Here is an 18713-nt window from a genome sequence, read left to right as displayed (position 1 = left end):
GCTGTCAACAGCCCTGCATACAATTGTGATCTTTAGGTATTTTTACCCATTTTGAAAGTTGTTTTCCATTTGCCTGATGTGTTTAAAGCACAACTTTTATTTTGATGGAATAAAATTTTCTTTTTATTTTAGGGAAATTTTATACAATATTATAATAGTTAATACTTGTATTGAGGTAATATGTCTGCTTAAATATTTTATATTTTTCTCCCTAGTAAGTACTATTCTTTTTTTTTTTTTTTTTTGGTTTTTTGAGACAGGCTTTTTTTTTTTTTTTTTTTTTTTTTTTTTTTTTTTTTTGGTTTTAATGGTATATATTTGTCATGTTCCCCCACCAATATTTCTTTAGGATTTTAAGCATCTGAGTGTATTTATTTCTCTTAACAAAACATTGAAAATGTTTTCTGAGATGTTCCTTATTATAAAATTATACTTTCAATTGTTCTTGTTAAAGGCAGAATTTAGTTGGCAGGCTATGTAGTTCTGAGATTTCAGTATAGAAAAAAAAGAAAGAATCTTCAGAGCTTCCACATTCTGTAGTAGCCTATACAGTATGGTTCTCTTCTTACATTTCAATCTATGGAATTCAATTCCATTTTAAGGTGTGAACTCCAAATACTGAAAAAACTAGTAAACTATTTGATTGCAGTGACTTCCTTATTACAAGGGTAAGGAGTTATATGGCTGCTGCTGTTGATGCAAGAGCAGGCATTGTTAAATAAAAATGACAATAACTAACATTTAGTATGTAATGTCAAACATGGAATGTTTTATTTATATTTTCTGAATTATTTTTATAGCAATTGTTTTTTTTAAGGTGATAAAACTTTCTCCATTTTCACATGTGCAGAAATTAAGTATAGAGAACTAAGTACCTCGCTCTTGTGGTTCCTCCACTATTATACACTATTGCCTGAGTAGTTACTAACAGCAGACACTGATTTCTCCAAGGTTGAGATAACACCCACTTTGATATCTAATAAGGGCATGCTGCCTCCCAGCAGGTCTTTCTCATCTTATTCTACCCTCACATAGTAGGAGGGCTGTGGACCTGTCTCAAAGTATCATTTAAAATAAAGTACTATTCCCATCCATGACAATTTCATCCTTATGACCATATCACTTCCCAGAGTTCTGTGTCCAAATCATTAGGGAAAAAGTACTGCCTCTTCCAAGGTCCTCATTGGGGGTTTATTGTATGTCAGTACTTTTCTGGGGAAGACACTCTATTAGGGAGGAGCCTAGTCAATCTGGTCAGTTTCAGGGACTTCCCGAGGCTGTTTTGAGTTGTTTATACCTTACTGTTTAAGTGATTTTCTGCAAGATGGAATATTTAAATCTTGGAGGAAACTTACACAACAGGGTTGAAGATTTCAACTAATAAATGTGGGTCAAGGAGAACTAAAACATTTGATCCAGAGTTCTTGTCTAAGGTTTAACATTTAATAGGTTGTGGTGGTAAGATTCATTTTAAGATTACAGATTCAGAATTTAGGTTATAACCTCTGTGCTGGGGACCTTAAAACTTCTGTACTTTTGTTAGTAAAGAATAATAAGTTTTAAACAGTGTCCTCTCTTGTTTTGATGTGCTATGTATACTTGTTTAAGAAAACCTTTTCTTCTTGTGATAGTTTTATATTCCTCCTTCTGAATATGATGGAAAGGGCTATCATTGTACTATTGCTAATTTTTAATGATCATTCATTTCAGATCTCAGTGGGAAATGGAGAAGCATAATCTGGAAAGCACAGTTAAAGCATATTTAAACAAACTGAATGCAGAAACCAATAGAGCCTTAACAGCTGAGGTAAAAGGAAAATGGGAATGGAGGAGGAAAGATAGTTTTACTTTAGTATCGTTAAAGAGTTGTAGAAGATTGGCTTTGAATAAACAGAACTAAGACATCTTAATATCATTCAGAAAAATCCATCTTAAATGCATACCCTTTTGTTTACTGGCATGTCATTTGGGAGTACTTGTGTATTTCTAGTCTTATGTTGCTTTCCTTCAGTGACTCCAAGAAATCACAGTATTTATAGTTAGAGACTAATTCTCAGGAAGCTAGGTCACTAAGCCATACTTGTAAGAATAACATTTAACCACTACTGTAATAATACTTTCTCTGCTATGCCCCATACAAATCTTCCAAAAATCCATATATATCATAAGCCCCAATGTCAGAAGCAAACTTACTTTCCATAACCCTAGAAAGTCACCTAATACTGTTAAAGTTAGTTAATAATACCACAGCTAGGGTCTCTCAGAAGAAACAAGGTTGCATATGTGCATGTAGTTTTTATTTATAGCTAATGAAACTTGCTGTATAGTAAGATTGACATTGTTTGAAGAGCTTGCTGACATCAAAAAGTATTACAAACCTTGCCACTTGTCACTGGTAAGCTGTGTGCTCTAGTAGAGTTCTTGAGAGTCCAGAACAACAGAGGTGTGGTGATCCAAGCACACCATGGAAACAGTCCTGCAGCCTTATCCCCACAAAGGAAAAACAGGCCTTACCTGCTTAGTCTTTGTTTCTGTCTGCTTCTGTTACTAATTTTAGGAAATACTTTCTAACACTTATTGCTGTCTAAGACTATTCATTTTGGTAATTATTGAGTGATTAACAGCTAAAACTTTAGACAAAATGATTGTACATCAGTAATGATGTGGAAAGTCTTCCTGCTGTGGGAGAAATATTGGGCCAGAAGGTTTGTAGGGACCATTTGAACTGTGCCTTTCTGTAGTCTGATTACTTCTGTAATTCTGTAGCCCTTCATCATGAACATATAAACAGTAGGATCTCTTTTGAATATTCTCAAACTGTGAGAACTTTAAAAAAAACTCTAATGTCTTGGCTATCCCTATTATCAATTAAGTTAGTATTTCTGGGACCAAAGCACTGCTTTTTAAAGTTTGCAAGACTAGTCCAGTATGTGGAAAAATTTGAAAAGTGATGTTCTTGGGTCCTTACTAACCCAGTAACTATTGAATAAAATAACTAAAATTGCAGTTGTCTTGATCAGAAAGCATTCACGATGTCTCTTGTCAGGACACTGCAGTGTTTCTGGGAGAGACTAAAGTTTTCTTGAGATGACTAAGAGGAGGATGCCCACTTAGAATTCCCTTCGTTCCTTTCTCTTTCAAACCTCTGTAGGTGTACTTCTTACAGTGTCGTAGAGATTTTGGTTTGCTGCACCTCGAACAGACGGAAAAGGAGTGCCTCAATCAGCTTGCCAGGGTGACTCACATGGCGGCAAGGTAACTTTCTCTTCTTAATTCGCTGTGACCTCAGAGAGGGACAGATGTCTGCATACTTGAACATAATGGTCGATGAATTTTACATATGTGCGTCAGAGTTGTTGAAGTAATCCCAAGCTCTTGGTTTGTTTCTTTGTGCTTGATGCGTGGTGTTGCATTTCCTGAGTTGTTGAGAAGCACTGAGTATAGTGGCAGCTTCCTCCCAGTGAGAGGCGTGCATGCAGGCCAGATGCGCAGAAGACAGATTGGAATTGGAAAACTCTTTTCTGTTAATGCTTGCTTTTAAGTCCTTTTGTAATACATTTAGGAAAAAATTGGTAGTAACACCTAATGCTACATGTTAAATGGCAGTTATTGCTGTGCTATATTAATTTTCAGATATTGGAATGAGCTTCATGAAATTTTCCTTAAATTTATAATCTTACAGGGTATAGCTTTAAAATTTAGTGAGTTAATTATCTCTGAGATCAAAGCATTATTCTTTTATAATAATCATCATTTTTAAAATTGTCATTATTCTTTAATACTAATGTATAGTAAAGCTGAGAAGGTACTGTTGTGAGTGATCAGTCTGTCTTTGCTTGCCAGAAGGAGAAAGAGCATTGTATAAATTAGAATATTGTGGAGCTCCTTTTTATCTGATCTTAGTGATGACTTGTTTTGCTATTGTAAATTGTTGAGCTCATGGTATAGACATGGTAATGCTGCTATAGATAGTCATTTTGGAAATCCACAGGAAATTTCTTGTAGAGACAGTATGCACTAAATTTTGTAAGTTTTTCCTGACTTAACTATTTATAGGATTGTATCAGTTGCTACACTGGTGCATTTTGTACACTTTATCAGGGCAGTGATAGCGTTCTTCCTCACAGGAGATTGTTGGTTGGTTTTATTTGTATTTGTGTGTGTGTGTGTTTGTTTTTATAATTTGTCATGTCAGAAGTAATTTAATTTTCTAATTTACATTAGAGCTAGATAGATCAATTCTAGCTCTTTGATATCAGGATTAGCATGAAGATAATCCAAAACCTGCCTCCAAGATGAGGCACCATTCTTGAGATTGCACCTGATTTAAATCCTAAGGCAGCGTCTGTGTTTGCATTTCTCTGCTTCCCTACTGCATTGGAGACACTTGCATGCAAAGCGATTTTATAATATTATCAAGATAGGAAAGAAAAGTGGTGTTCTGGAGATAGGAAGAAATAGTTTCTGGAAGCATGTGTTATTATCTTCCCTTATAAAGGGTGTATATATTGCCGGTTTCTCTGTTTATTAATAACAAGCCTTTCCATGTATCTTTAACCTTTGAGGTAATCGCTAGTATTGGGGATAGTCTTCTTTTATATTATTGATATAAATACTAGAGAACACTTTAGAAATTTTTGGAAACCTCAGTGTTATATATAAAGAAAGCTTCTTCTGTGTCTCCTTTTCTACATCAGCAACTTAGAATCACTTCAATTAAAGGCAGCTGTGGATAGCTGGAATGCCATTGTGGCAGATGTTAGAAACAAGATTGCATTCCTCAGGGTAAGTGCTGGAGTATACTTCAATCAAATTGGCAGAATTATTTGAGAGTACATACAGGAACATCTACCACTAAAAGCAAAAAGTTAAGAAACTTAACATTTTTTTCATCTCAGTTACCAAAGTTTATGCTCTCAGTTTGTATTTTTTTTCATATAGTTAATGTTAGATATAAATTATAGACTTATGTGTGACTTTTTAGATCCTTATCCCAGGGAGAGATAAACTCAAAAGTTGTTCCTTACCTAGGTTTCCCAGAATTTCAAAGCCAAACAAAATTAAACTCCTATCCAGCTGTAGAATTAAGTGTAATGTCAAATTAAGCTATATTCGTTTCTAGTATTAACAGTTTATATAATTGTTCCATAATGTAGAATCTTAATTACTGATTTAATTGAATTGAGACTGTGAGAAAGCCAGACTAGTGACTATTTTTGACATGATCCTCAGATCTTTGTATGTGATGTTGATTGGTTGTTACATCCACACCACATCTGTAAACGAAGCAGTGGTGCTCAATTACAAAGAGCTGCCTCAGAACACTGTGGTCTTGTTTACTTTTCAGATGATGGTTTTAACTGTTTCTGCCTGGAATCATTGTTCCTCTGTCTTTAGTGGTACTTAGAATTTCTTTTAGGAGTATTCAGAGTTTTAGCCTCAAAAGCACTGTTCCTTGTTTTCTGTCCTTGTTTTCTTCCAAGCCTATTTCCTGCATGGAAATCACTAAATGCTTCTTTATATATAAGGTTTTGTTTTCCAGTTCTTATGGCTTGTTTACTAAAATGAATGAAGAAAATTAGGGACAATGCCAGAAAATACTGAAAACGTGAAAGTTTCCCAATTAGTCTTGCTCCTCTTCTCCCCTCTCCTCTCTCCTCTCCTCTCCTCTCTCCTCTCCTTCTCTGCTTTCTGTTCTCCCCTTTCCTACTCCCAAACTGGAGAACAAAATATTTATAGAACTGGAGCAAGCAAGAGTTGTAGTTTTTTTAGGTAAAATAAAATTGCAGATATCTAATTAACATTTTCTAAAATTTTCCTTTTCCTTTTTAAAAAATGAACATTGACAGTGAATTCAGTTCTTTGTTAAAATGTGTTAATTTTCCTATTAGCCCATGTGTTTCTTACAGGTATTAGACTCCTTTAGATTCTATACTCACTTTATATCAGTGGTGCCTGTTTTGGATCTGGAAATATTGGAAACACTGAGGAGTTACCATAAGCAACTGAATTATGTCACTTTATCAATAAATCCCTTAAATACAGCTATTTAAATGTGGGCATGAAAGCCTATAGAATTATTTTTATGTCAGAAATTGTGATATTCTTTTGTCAGTGGGTTGAGAACTATTAGTTTATGTTGAATTATTTAAATCAAACACTGCTATATATTGTTTCTTTAGATTCAGTGGTGGTCTAAAAATATATTTTTCTTCTGTCAGACACAATACAATGAACAAATCAATAAGGTGAAACAAGGGTTTGCCTTGAGTACCCTGCCTCCAGTCCAGCTTCCCCCACCACCACCAAGTCCTGAGATACTGGTAAGATTCCTGGCATTTTGGAAAGTTTCTATCTTCATTTTGATAAATAGTAATGTGTAAAATACAGAATGTATAGTATGTTTGGTGTGTGCTCAAATAGAATTAAGTGCATGTTTTAAATACCAGTTGCCACTGATGGCCAATCCGTGCTGATACAGTTCAGCCGAGTCTAGTTCAGAATGGCATTTAGTCAAGCATTTGAAGTATAAATGTGCTATTTTCATCCTGTGAAACTTACATACATTATGAGAGATAACTTATGAATGCTCAGAATTCTTATTGCTCTTATTTTAGTACTATATAACTAAAACATTGCAGCATAATACCTAGAAAGCTTCCTAGAGAGTCAGTTCCCTCTACTTTTACTTTATACGTTCTTTTAACTTCTAATCTACTGTGTTTTTGACAGCAAGGGCAGTTTCCACTTTCACCACTACTCTACTTATTAAGAAACAGTAGATTTAACCAGATATACTGATCTGTGTACTAGAGTACGTTAATCTGAGAAATACAAGTTTCTGTGAACCTCTAGGTTATTATTTGGGATAATTTTTATTCTTAATACAAGTCTGGATATAGAAAGTAAAGAAAGGTGAAATACTTAGGGGCAAATGGCTTTTGGTGTTAGCATTCCTGCTAACTCTGTAAACTTTATTTCTACTCATTATTAAGTATAACAAAGACCACTTATTTGCTAGAATATAACACAAATGGTCTTTTGTCAAATTCTCAATAGAATCTTTTTTTCCATCTAAAACTTCATGATTGCACTCCATTACTGTTCACATTACTATAAGCATTCTGGTCTTCTCAACTCTCACTAAAATTACCCATTAAACTCTGCTTACAGCATTCTAGAGTTTTCTTGTCAAATATTTCCAAATTCTTTCCACAACAGTTCCGAAGTACTAAAAACCATATGGTCAGATTTAGTCATCAGTGAGATCCTACTACTGAATTCTAGTGTTCTGTGTTTGTTTTATAGTCACTATGATGAAGTACCTAACAAAGCAACTTAAGGGGGGAAGAATATCTTTTGGCCCAGTTTCAGAGGGGTCCATCTGTCAGGGCAGGAAGATTATGGGACAGCAGAGCAGTTAACTTCAGGATGTGCTAGGCAGCAGCAGAAGGGGAAAGCCTCTAATTATTCTCAAGGAATTATTGGTAATTTGGCAAAAGTGAGTCTCAAAGGAACTTCAAGGCAGACTTAGTACCCACCACTTACTCATTGTTTTAAAATTTAATGAAAACTTGGAAGTTATATATAATGTTATGTATAGTTTTATATATGTATGTTACATTCATATATAACTTGATTTTACATAATAAATACGTAAAAAATAAGGAAAATTGAAATCCAGCTTCAGCATTATCAGCAGTTGACAGTCTTGTTTTATATCATCTCCTTCTCTTTATTATAAAGCAAACTCTGGGTATCATATAATTTCGTCAATTTATACTTCAATATATATCCTAAAAGATAAGAAACTTTTACCAGATATAATCACAACATCATTATCTTAGCTAAGAAAATTGTAAGTTATAGATAACATTAATATTTAATATCTAGTTAGAATTTATATATTCTTAATTGTCTCAAAATACCTTTTCTTAGTTATAAGGTGCACAGTGTCTGTGCCCTAGTGATTAAGAATCAAATGTCAACCTGTCTGTCCATTATAAAGTTCATCATTAATTTTCACTTTGTTTAAGATCATTACTTAGAGCCATGTTAATGTTCTTTTTTTCACTTCAGCAAATTATTATTGTGTTCCTGCTTTATGATCATATTAGACCTAGCACACTGGAGAAGTTCCCTGAGCCTGTCTGTCCCCTTCTATACTCAAACAAACCGAAGTTTCTCTCTAACTAACAATTGCCAAGACCCCTTCGGAAATACAAGCACACCCAAAAGGAACCTCTGTGATGGAGTAACCCTTGTTATAAGCTCTATTTTATTCTTCTATTGTCTTTAAAGCTAAAACTAAAGTCCTCATTCCATCAAATGGCACCTTCAGTACACATATATTTTCTGTGGGTAATTTTGAGGATTTTTAGTTGCTGAGTATTGTCTCTCAACATGTACAACATTCACTGAGACCTTTGAGATTTATACATATTATATGTTTGTACATATTATACCTTTGAGAGTTCTATATTATTATACCTTTGAGGGTCTTACATTATTAGATCTGAGGGTGAGTCTTAAAAATCACTTCTCTAACCTTTATTTTATAGTCTAACAATTTGGCTCCAAAGATATCTTACAGAGAAGGTTGTAGCATGAATCTTAAAAGTTATTAGTAAAATCAAACCTGAGCCAGGTATTGGGGCGAATGCCTGAAGATCAGAGAAGCAAAACAAGCCACAGCTACCTCACCTCACCAATTCCTCAGGTGATCCTGTTTCCTCAGACTGGAAGCTTATCAGTCCTCATTCAGAATGAATCTCAGCTGAACTGTGCTGCTCAAAGCCTAAAAGCTTAACCAGCCAAATGCTTCTAGTTTCTGGTCTTCACGCCTTATATATCTTTCTGTTTTTGCCATCACTCCCTGGGATTAAAGGCTCGCTTTCTGGGATTAAAGGCGTGAGTTACCATGCTTGGCTGTATCCTTGAACAGATGGATTTCTGCCTCTGGAATGCTAGGATTAAAGGCATGTGCTACCACTGCCTATCCTAAGTATCTAAAGGCTTTTTTGTTCTCTGACCCCAGATAAGTCTATTAGGATACACAATATTTTGGGGAACACAATACCACCACAGAAGGTCATAGTAAATTCTTAATTCTCTTTCCTTTTTATTATTGTTCTTTCTGTTCTATCTCATTTTCCTTTGCTTTTTCAATTCTTATAGATTTAAATAGTATCATGCCACACACATTGCTTCTTATAGGCTTTGTATCTAAATTTCAAATCAGTGCTTTACCCCGTACATTGTTCTCTGACTTTAAAGCATTGTTCATTTAAACAAACAAACAAACTGAAAAAAAAAAAACTCTATATATGTGCAAGGTTTTTATTTTATTTAATTTTTGCCTTTTTTGTGTTAGATTCAGCAGTTCTTAGGAAGACCCCTTGTGAAGGAATCTTTCTTTAGACCCATCCTTACTGTTCCTCAAATGTCTGCAGTTTGCCCTGGAGTTATCTCTGCAGCTGTACAGCCTAGACCACCCCTGGTAAGAGCCTTTCCTGGTGAAATAATAGTAACTAGTTCTTTATAACTATAATGGGAAACCTGAATGAACATTTTATCTTCATTCATTTGTTTGGAAGGATAATGTTGGTATTGCTGCTGATGATGATAATTAATAATAAATGAGTGAATATCTGTTTTACCTAATGTTAGCTTAGTTTTGAAATACAAAAATTTGCATTTTTATACTACTGAGTTCTTGGAATTGCAGTTTTACTTTTTTGTTTTTTGTTTTTCGAGACAGGGTTTCTCTGTGTAGCTTTGCGTAGTTTTACTTCTGTAACAAATAAAACTGTAAGATAGATTGACATTTTTATTTTTGACGTAGCTGTTCTATAGAAAAACAAAGAGGACAAGTCACAGTGAGCTATTAAGCTACTAAGTTTACATACACACCCAGAGTGTTTCCACTGTATCCACAACCAGTAATATGAGTATCATCAGCGTGGAACAAAAACTCTAAAGTTTTCAATCTTCCTAATTGTAGATAATCCAGTAAGTTTTATTCAGACCTGAAGAAAGATTAAAGACATTTAAAATGGCTAGAATATTTTTTGTCATCTTGACTAAACTTTAAGGGGAAAAAAATGAATGACAAAAATGTCCCCAAAAGAGTGATGTCAGATATAATTAGTGGAATATTTTTCTAATCATGACTTTCCCATAAAGGCACTTGGGCAGTTTAAAAAGTATGTCTGTTTGTCTGTATTTTCACATGTGCATATATGTGTGTGTGTCTCTGTGTGTGTCTGTGTCTATAGTAGTATGTAATTCTTGGAGCTTACTTTCTATCTCTTTTTGAAATATATAGTTAGATAGACTCATTTATGTCTATGCCAACTGTCTACAAAAGATATGTGTATGTCTCAACATTTTAAATAAGTACCACAACTTTTATCACCATGTTAATGGTGTTGCTTATGCAGTTTGCGTGCTGTTATTCTGTAATGACTGGAGTGGAATTTTATTGAAATCTCTTAACCTCATAATAAGATTATCTTCAGATGACTGGAGAAAGCTACAGACTGAGGCAGATTGTATTTGATTCCAACCACTGGTAGTTGTTGCTTACTTTCATGGTGACCCATGGGAGATTTCAGTAAACATTGTCATGGTTTAATTGCCTTAGTAACCTAATTAGCAGTCTAAAAATTATCTTATTGATATTAATTCACTTAATCTTAATGTTTTAAAGGACTACCATAAAATACACAAAAAATGTTGTTCATGTTATAGATCTTTTAGATATACTATTATGCTTTCCACACTGTCATTTGTCTGTGATATTTTTGAGCCTTTTAGCAAAAGCACTTATATTACTATCATCATCTTTATACACAATTTAAAATATTATTGTAGTTAGAGTTTTCTCCAGTCCTGCCTGGCCTACGGTCAGGACAAATCTCTTTCATCCGCCAGTCCCTCAGCTGCTCAGACCCAACCAAGTAAACACACAAAGACTATATTGCTTACAAACTGTATGGCCATGGCAGGCTTCTTGTTATCTAGTTGTTCTATCTTAAATTAACCCCTTTCTATTAATCTATACTTTGCCACATGGCTCGTGGCTTACCAGTATCTTACATGTTGGTACTTATGGTGGCGGCTGGCAGCGTCTCCTAACTCAGCCTTCCTGTTCCCAAAATTCTCTTCTCTGCTTGTCCCGCCTATACTTCCTGCCTGGCTACTTTTATTTATACAGAGCGACATCCACAGCACTTCCCCTTTTCTTTTTTTTTTCAAAATGGAAGGTTTTAACTTTAACATAGTAAAATTACATACAATAAAACAATTATTCCCTCGGATTTCTACTGTTCTACGCAGACTTGGTAAATCAATTAAGATATCAGCTATTTTAAAGGAAAAAGCTACTTAAAAATTTTTTTTTCCACATTTTAAAAAAATGGGTATTATGTGTACATTAGAAGAAAACTGGACTTTGTTTGATAAAATTTTAGGCAGTCTGAAAATGGAACAACTGTATGAGAAGATTAATGTTGATGGGATTATGCACATTATTACTTTCCTTATCCTTATTTTACTGTGTAAAAAGATAGTCAATTTAAGTGCCAGGATAAAAGCTTTAGAAAAACCTGTTAAAATGAATTATAGAGAAATTCAGATTCAGACAAAAGAATTTAACGGTGAAATTGTTGCAGGATTGGATTATAAGGTTACAGAAAGAAAGCCTGTTTTCACACAATCACCCTTAATTTATCCGGTAACCATACAGCAGTTACCTGGTCAAGTGAATGCACAAAATATTTGGACTCCAATTGAAATGCTAGATTTACAAAGGTTTAAGGAAGCAATAGTATCTTACGGCATGCATTCCCCATTTGTAAAGCAAATGTTAAACTCCTGGTCAACTTATAATAAGATTATACCACAGGACTGGCGGGTGAGAGAGATTTGTCCTGACCATGGGCCAGGCAGGACCAGGAAAACTCTAGTTACATTTTATCTTCTTTATTTTTCTAATTATAAAAGTATACTTATGGAAAAATATAATGGAGAAATATAGACAGTTGAAAGTAGAATTACCTTGTGGTTGAATCCCTAGGAAAAAAAATCACCATTTGCAGATTATTGTGTAATTTACAGATGCTTTTATGTGTTCATATGCATGCACTTATTAAAAATTTTAATACTAAAGGAGTCACATCGTAAATACTGTGCTAGATAATGTTTTGAAAAAAAATTAAATGTATTCCATGGCTATCTCTTATGCCCAGACATATACATCTATTTGTAAGAACTTGATTGATTTGCTATAATTTTTTTTACTCAATCCCTCCATTGTTGGCAGACTTTAGGTAGTTTTCAATTTTCCACTATTATTTCTTAAAAATGCAACAATACACTCTGCATGTGTTTCTGTATTAGCTGGTAATTTCAGGACAAACACCCTACTTTTAAAGTAAGTTAAAATAGGTAATAACAAGTTTGAAATATTGTATTTGTTGAGAAATAAACTGTATTAGAGAATGTAGATATCATTATGACTCTTCATTCTGCTTTTTTCTGAGGTATCCAAGTGTCACATTGGCATGAGGTGTTACCTACTAACTGAAGCTGATGGTTATAACTCTGTGCCCTTTACAGATGCCTGGGATAACCTGGGCTATGCCAACACCTATAGGTGATACGGTGTCACCCAGTGCAAGTCTGTGCAGTGAACCTCTCATGATAAACTGGGAGAGGATTACAGACAGGCTGAAAACTACTTTTCCACAACAGACAAGGTACTTTCATTTTTCTTTAGTGGTTACACTGTTTTTCACAGTTTCTATAACGTGAATTGTAGAAATGAAACACTTCACACACATCCACAAGTACAATGATTCTTTACCATGGTCTTAGGAAAATAAAATTGACTAAGTAAGTGCTCAATAGAAATGCTAAGTAAACATTTTTACTTTTTATTAGTCTTAAGACATGAGAAGATTAGTGTTTAAATTTATGTTTGCTCATTTGCTAGAAGTAGTAGTTGTAGACTTACTCAATTTGAATGCCTCTGGCTACAACAATTATCTTAATAACAGGTCACCAAAGTACGTTTTCAGTTAATTGTATGCTGAGCTTCAACATCATTAGGTTTTGGTTTCTTTTTTTATTTTATTGAGATTCCTATGATTTATTTGTGTGTGAGTGGACACAGTTCAATATAATAAATCACGATTTTTCTGGCTTTCACTCTGACTTTAGCAGAAGTAAAGTTAATTCTAAAAATGTCTGTTCTTTGTATGTGTGGAAATAAGTCCAGTTTTCCTTTGTATTTTCATTTGAAAGCAACATATCTTGTTACTAAATTAGATTATGGTTTTAATCAGTTTCATGATTACAGATAGAAAAATAGTTATATAGTTATAGATAATTATAAAATGACTAATTCATGAACCAAAGGAAAGATAAATATCTTCTTTTTCTATTATAAGAACAGGTAGCAATGGAGGATTAAAAAGGGAAATACTGATTAAAATAATATATCTTTTGCTTGCTTTACTTTTCTATTTAATCTTTATTTTTTCTCAGAGTTTTATGAAAGCGAAACATTTAAATATTACAAAGATAAGAAAACAATAGCAAGAGTTATTATTAAAATAGTTTTGTAGAAAGAAATCCTTTAGTCTTGAATGAAATTTGAGATAAAAAGTCCTCAGTATGTAAATTAATTTTCACATAGTGAACTCTTTCATAAACATAGTTAACTTTCACTGGTAAACACATTAAATACCGCTTTTGGACATAATTAATTAGCAGTTTTGCATGGATAGGATTTTCTATCTCATCTTTGAAGGCACATCCTCAAAGCAGTAGGAAAAGCCAAGCTTTCTCTATTCTTGATCTCTTCCAGGAAGGAACTTACAGATTTCTTACAACAGCTGAAGGATTCTCATGGGAAGTCCGTGTCTCGACTTACATTTGATGAAATTGCTTACAAGATTTCTCAAATGATTGAGCCCAAGAAACCTGAGGTAAAACAAACAAATAAAAACAACAACAAACTTTAATTCTCTATTCTATTTCTGTAATAGTGCCATAACATACATAGAGTCGAGAATCAATAACTTAATCATAGGACATCATTGATTAGCAGTAAGTAATTCCACAAATTCAATATGACAAATGACATGGGAAGTGTTTTAGATGAGACTAGAATAAAACTGCTCTCCTTTGAATTTTCTAAAGGCTGCTTTGAACAATTCTGAATGCAAGTTTTGCGTTCTAATTTTCTGCAAAGATTTACTTTATTTAAACTAATGTTTTACATAGCTAACAAATAATGCCAACATTTTATTTCAAGATTTATCATGAATATTGTTTATCCTTTTGGTAGTTTTTGCTACAGTCTATTTTATTCAATTCTGTCAGTTGATACTGTTTTAGGATAATTTTTTAAAATAAATATTATTTTTAGAGTGAAGGAAAATCTGCACCAGATGGTAATAGTGCATCACCCAGCCACACTTCATCACAGCCTAATGCTCCCCAGACCCCCAAATCATCACAAGAGTCTACCACAGGGGAAGGAGACAAAGATTTGGTAAGACAGAAGTTGTTAACTATAAACACATTTAGATCTGAGAGGAAAAAAAATAGCCTAAATTTTATCAGACCTATTTTTCTCTAGGATAATGAAGAGGAAGAAGAGGAGCCCTGTGTGATCTGTCATGAGAATGTGTCTCCAGAAAACCTTTCAGTTTTGCCTTGTGCTCACAAATTCCACTCTCAGGTAAACGTTTAAGCTTGTCCTGTTAACATTTTACCATTAATCAGCTAAGCAAGCTTACTGCCTTACTTAAAAGGTACATCAGCATCCAGTGCCATTTCACAGTCCCACTGGGCATAACTACACTTTCTTCTCTGGGTACCATACAGAAATGTTTACATCTTTCCCTGTATACAGTCATGGTTATACTACGGTTTTCAGGAGGACAGCCTGGAGATTTAAATGGTATCAGTACACAGTTCCCTTGAACAGAACTAGGAGAAACATGAATTGACAGCAGTTGAGTGACAGGACTAACAACAAAGAAGTGTCACTTTACCTCGACTCACTGTAAACTCTACAGTGTCTATTGTCCATATGTAATAATGGCCTCCTCAGTTAAAGCAGAAGACTTGTCTTAGTAATCTCTCTAACCTCTTGTGTTTCTGTTTTAAGATTCCAAGGCTTTTGTATTAATGATAGAAAAATGTGAGCCTGGCATAGCTTTTGTGTTCTTGGTGTCTACATGGATTAACTCCTGGTGCTGCTGCTGTGTATAACTGTTACTGATGTACAATGTATGGTCCAAATCCTCTGGGGGGAAATGTGATTCAACAAAAGAAAGATTATGTTAGACAAGAAGTGTTTTTCTCGGGGAAGTGAACAATTGCCTGATTTTTTCAAACCATGTTTCAAAGATACAGTATGTGGTACCTGATACAAAATTATGTGTGTTATCTGCTTTGCTCTGAAGAGGTTTGTAAAATGCCTAATCCCAAAAGTTCTCCAAGATGACACTTAGCCACCCAACTTTCCCATTTTGAAATTTTAATATGTGATGATTTTAAAATAAGAATGTTTGTCAAAACTTATTTGCCATTGCCCAGTGAACAAGAAGTAAATAATTCATTCAGTTTACTCTTTAAGTTTAGTTATGAAGCCTCAGATAGAGTCCCTATACTTAATCCTGTTATCAGATTTGGTTCTCCATTATTCAAACATCAAAAATATGTTTTGAGTCAATACTTAGCAAAACATAACAAATACTTCATTGTTCGAGATTACTATCTTTCACTGTAGAAAACAATCTGAAGAGAGTTTTCATCCAGGGAGTTTCAGCTTTAGAGCCCCATAAAGGTATTGGTAGCTTTCGTATGCCTAGTTGTTATTTAATTATAAGTGAAAAGAATTTATAAACAAAATCAACTAAAGAGAGAATATAGCAAGCTTCTCCAATATCCTTGTAAGAAAGAGCTACTAGTCATTTTTTAAAATAGGGTGAGACCAAATTTTGAGTAGACTTGCTTAAAGATACTCTACAGTTGCCAGCTTATATTGCTTAGCAAACCAGAGAGGGTACCATGGTTGTAACAGATTGCTTGGCTTGCAGACCCACCAGAAGACGTGTTGATTAGGAACTATGCTGTATGGAGTAGTGGCTGCCTCTGCTAGGCTAAATTTGAAACTCTGACTGGAATCATTTTGCTCCTTAGTACATTAGACCATGGTTGATGCAACAGGGGACATGCCCCACCTGCAGACTCCATATTTTGATACCAGAAGAATTCCCTGGCCACCCCAACGGGTAGTTACCCAAGATCTGATACAAGGCAGGTAGCTATACCTAAGATGAGTTTTAGACATTGCAATTTAGTTTGGCCTTTAATGAGCTAATTGTTTGAACAGTATTATGTAGCAGTATGCCCTTTGGTGTCATGCAAATAGACCAGCTAATCACACCAGGGCTGAGCCAGGATCAAGACAGATCTAAAGCACGTGTCAGTTCAATGGAAGGGACTTAAAGAAGGTGGGATTTGATAGTTGCATTTTACTGCTCTTCATAACATTTTCCATGTTTAAACACAAGACCTATAAAGATAACAGTGTATTTCTTAGAATGTCCTATCTTTTTCGTTCTTACTCTCTTTACTTTCTCTCAAGTATGGTACATTTTAATTTCCTGAAATTTAGGAGAAAAGGTAGGAAAATTCTATAGATTTTAATTTTCTTTTTAACTTTGAAATTTTGGTGTTAAAATGTAACTATTAAAAGTTATAAATTCTATCTTAGCTTTTCTATCTTCTGAAATAGCTACGCTTGATGAGATTATGGACTCCTTGACTGGTGACCATACAGTGGTTTATAATAGCCTGTGACAAATGATTGTTTCAGACATTGCAGAACCAATGTGTTAAATTGTTGGTGCCATGAAATCTCCACAATAATTATACTATAGAAACTACAACTAAGATTTGTATTTCCCTCAAGAGCTAGTTCTTAAAATCACACCGCAAGACACCTATGTTCCCAATAGTTAGCACCATAAGTATGAAATGAAGTTAGAATTAGAAATCAGGGGTAGTAAAGGAGGCAGATATGCAAAGGGAGTCATTTGCTGAGATGACTAATTGAGATCTTACAGTACTTTGTAAACATATTCCTTGGCTCTTAATCATTTGCATTTGGGGGATTTCTTTTCCTGCTTTAAAGATGTCTGCTGTCATGTAATTGTTCTGGGGAAGAGTGGAAGCCATTTATATGTACTTGCTGCTGCTTGTGACAAAGTTGACACTCACTAGACCATTTGCCTGTCTAAAGCTTGCCACCGAGAGAGAGTTCCAATTCTTAGACAACAAAGCCTCTTTTAAAAATAGCGTAAATGCTGTAAGTGGTGTACATGCCTGTACTTTCAAACTTAAAGAAAATCCATAGTTACCTTGGGAGACATCTATCCTTGGTTCATATTCACAGTCTCAATTTCATTAATTTTGGGAGGAAAAGTTGCTTTGACTCAGCAACTATTTTCTTGTGTATATTTCAGTGTAAATGTATTTTGAAGTTACTGTGAATCTATTTAATAATTCTGTGCCTGCAATTGTATGCTAAACTTCTTTTTCTATTTTGAAAATAAACTGAAAAATGTGACGAAAAATATTTTTAAAATGTCAACATTTGAATGGGTGAGATGATCCAGCAGGTGAAGGTGCTTGTTGCCAAGCCTGATGACCTGAGTTCTGTTCCTGGGACGCGCATGGTGAAAGGAAGAACTGCCAGTCCTGCAAATGGTCCTCTGACCTCCACATGCGCAGTGTGGCTTGTGTGTGCACACAGACACAGTACATTCAGATGCACAAAAAATGAAGGGAGGGAGGAAGGAAAAGTATTCTTAAGTATGTCATTCGTTTATATATAAAATAGCATTGTGGTAGATTTGCAGAATCTAGAACTTATGGGACATTTCAGTCATCATCTTATCACAGTTATGTAGCAAATTACCTTGTAAGACAGTTCGTGCTTACAATTTGTTTCTTAGTTCATGTTTATAATTGTAATTTCATTTTTATGTGGAAAATAAAAGTATTTCTGAATTGAACAACTATTTTTCTATGTGTTCTTTTTAAATGTATCCAAAAATACTTTGTCTATTTCAAATGTCTATTTCTGTTGAGTTGTACTTGAATTTTTATTCTGTTTTGAGGAAATAATGTGAAAATATCTAAGTTGTTAGTCATCTCAGCTTGTGAAATGCCAAGGATGTCTTGGAGTCTTAAAATGCAGAAGCTTTGAGAGTCAGTGCTTTTCTAATCTGTCTCTGTTTTGTAGGTGTTTCTTGTCCAAAGTCATGTGGCTGGGTAGGAGGTAAACCTCTGGATACTGATGGCTCCTGATGTATTGCCACGTGGCTCCTTTTCTGGTTCATGTGCTAGAGTATAGTATAGTAGTGGCAAGTGTTTGTTGAAAATTCTGATGCCCTGGGATCCCCATGGTGAAAGGAAAGAACTACTAATCCTACAAATTATCCTCTGACCTCCACATGTACAGTGTGGCTTGTGTGTGCACTAGTCATTCTTGACTTCAAGTAAGGAGCCAGAACATGTAACACAATCACTGCTCTGTGGGGAGAATGTAGAAGTAGAGTACCCCACAAAATCATGTCTATGTCTCCAGATGCTGCAGATAATGGAACTATAAAATTGGTGATACA

The 18713-nt window shown here is 34.5% G+C and overlaps 1 protein-coding gene across 4 annotated transcripts in view; it reads left to right on the top strand.

The window, feature by feature from the left end:
* Dzip3 (DAZ interacting zinc finger protein 3) overlaps nucleotides 1-18713 on the top strand; it is an 88974-nt gene that overhangs the window by 58876 nt on the left and 11385 nt on the right. For 3 of the 4 annotated variants that reach the window (XR_008218841.1, XM_052740833.1, XM_052740835.1), the window contains exons 23-31: nucleotides 1711-1807; nucleotides 3152-3255; nucleotides 4698-4785; nucleotides 6222-6323; nucleotides 9374-9499; nucleotides 12622-12761; nucleotides 13874-13994; nucleotides 14438-14563; nucleotides 14651-14752. Coding sequence is in view for 3 of the 4 variants with exons in the window: in XM_052740833.1 (XP_052596793.1) it covers nucleotides 1711-1807; nucleotides 3152-3255; nucleotides 4698-4785; nucleotides 6222-6323; nucleotides 9374-9499; nucleotides 12622-12761; nucleotides 13874-13994; nucleotides 14438-14563; nucleotides 14651-14752 (1006 nt within the window). In the remaining variant the exon portion in view is untranslated. Of the gene's footprint in view, nucleotides 1-1710; nucleotides 1808-3151; nucleotides 3256-4697; nucleotides 4786-6221; nucleotides 6324-9373; nucleotides 9500-12621; nucleotides 12762-13873; nucleotides 13995-14437; nucleotides 14564-14650; nucleotides 18105-18713 lie in introns of those variants that run through there. The other variant, XM_052740836.1, reaches the window with a different exon arrangement.

Source organism: Peromyscus californicus, unplaced genomic scaffold (assembly GCF_007827085.1).
Source record: "Peromyscus californicus insignis strain IS unplaced genomic scaffold, ASM782708v3 Scaffold_16__1_contigs__length_79575227, whole genome shotgun sequence".
Lineage (NCBI taxonomy): Eukaryota > Metazoa > Chordata > Mammalia > Rodentia > Cricetidae > Peromyscus > Peromyscus californicus.
This window is presented reverse-complemented; position numbering and strand designations above follow the sequence as displayed.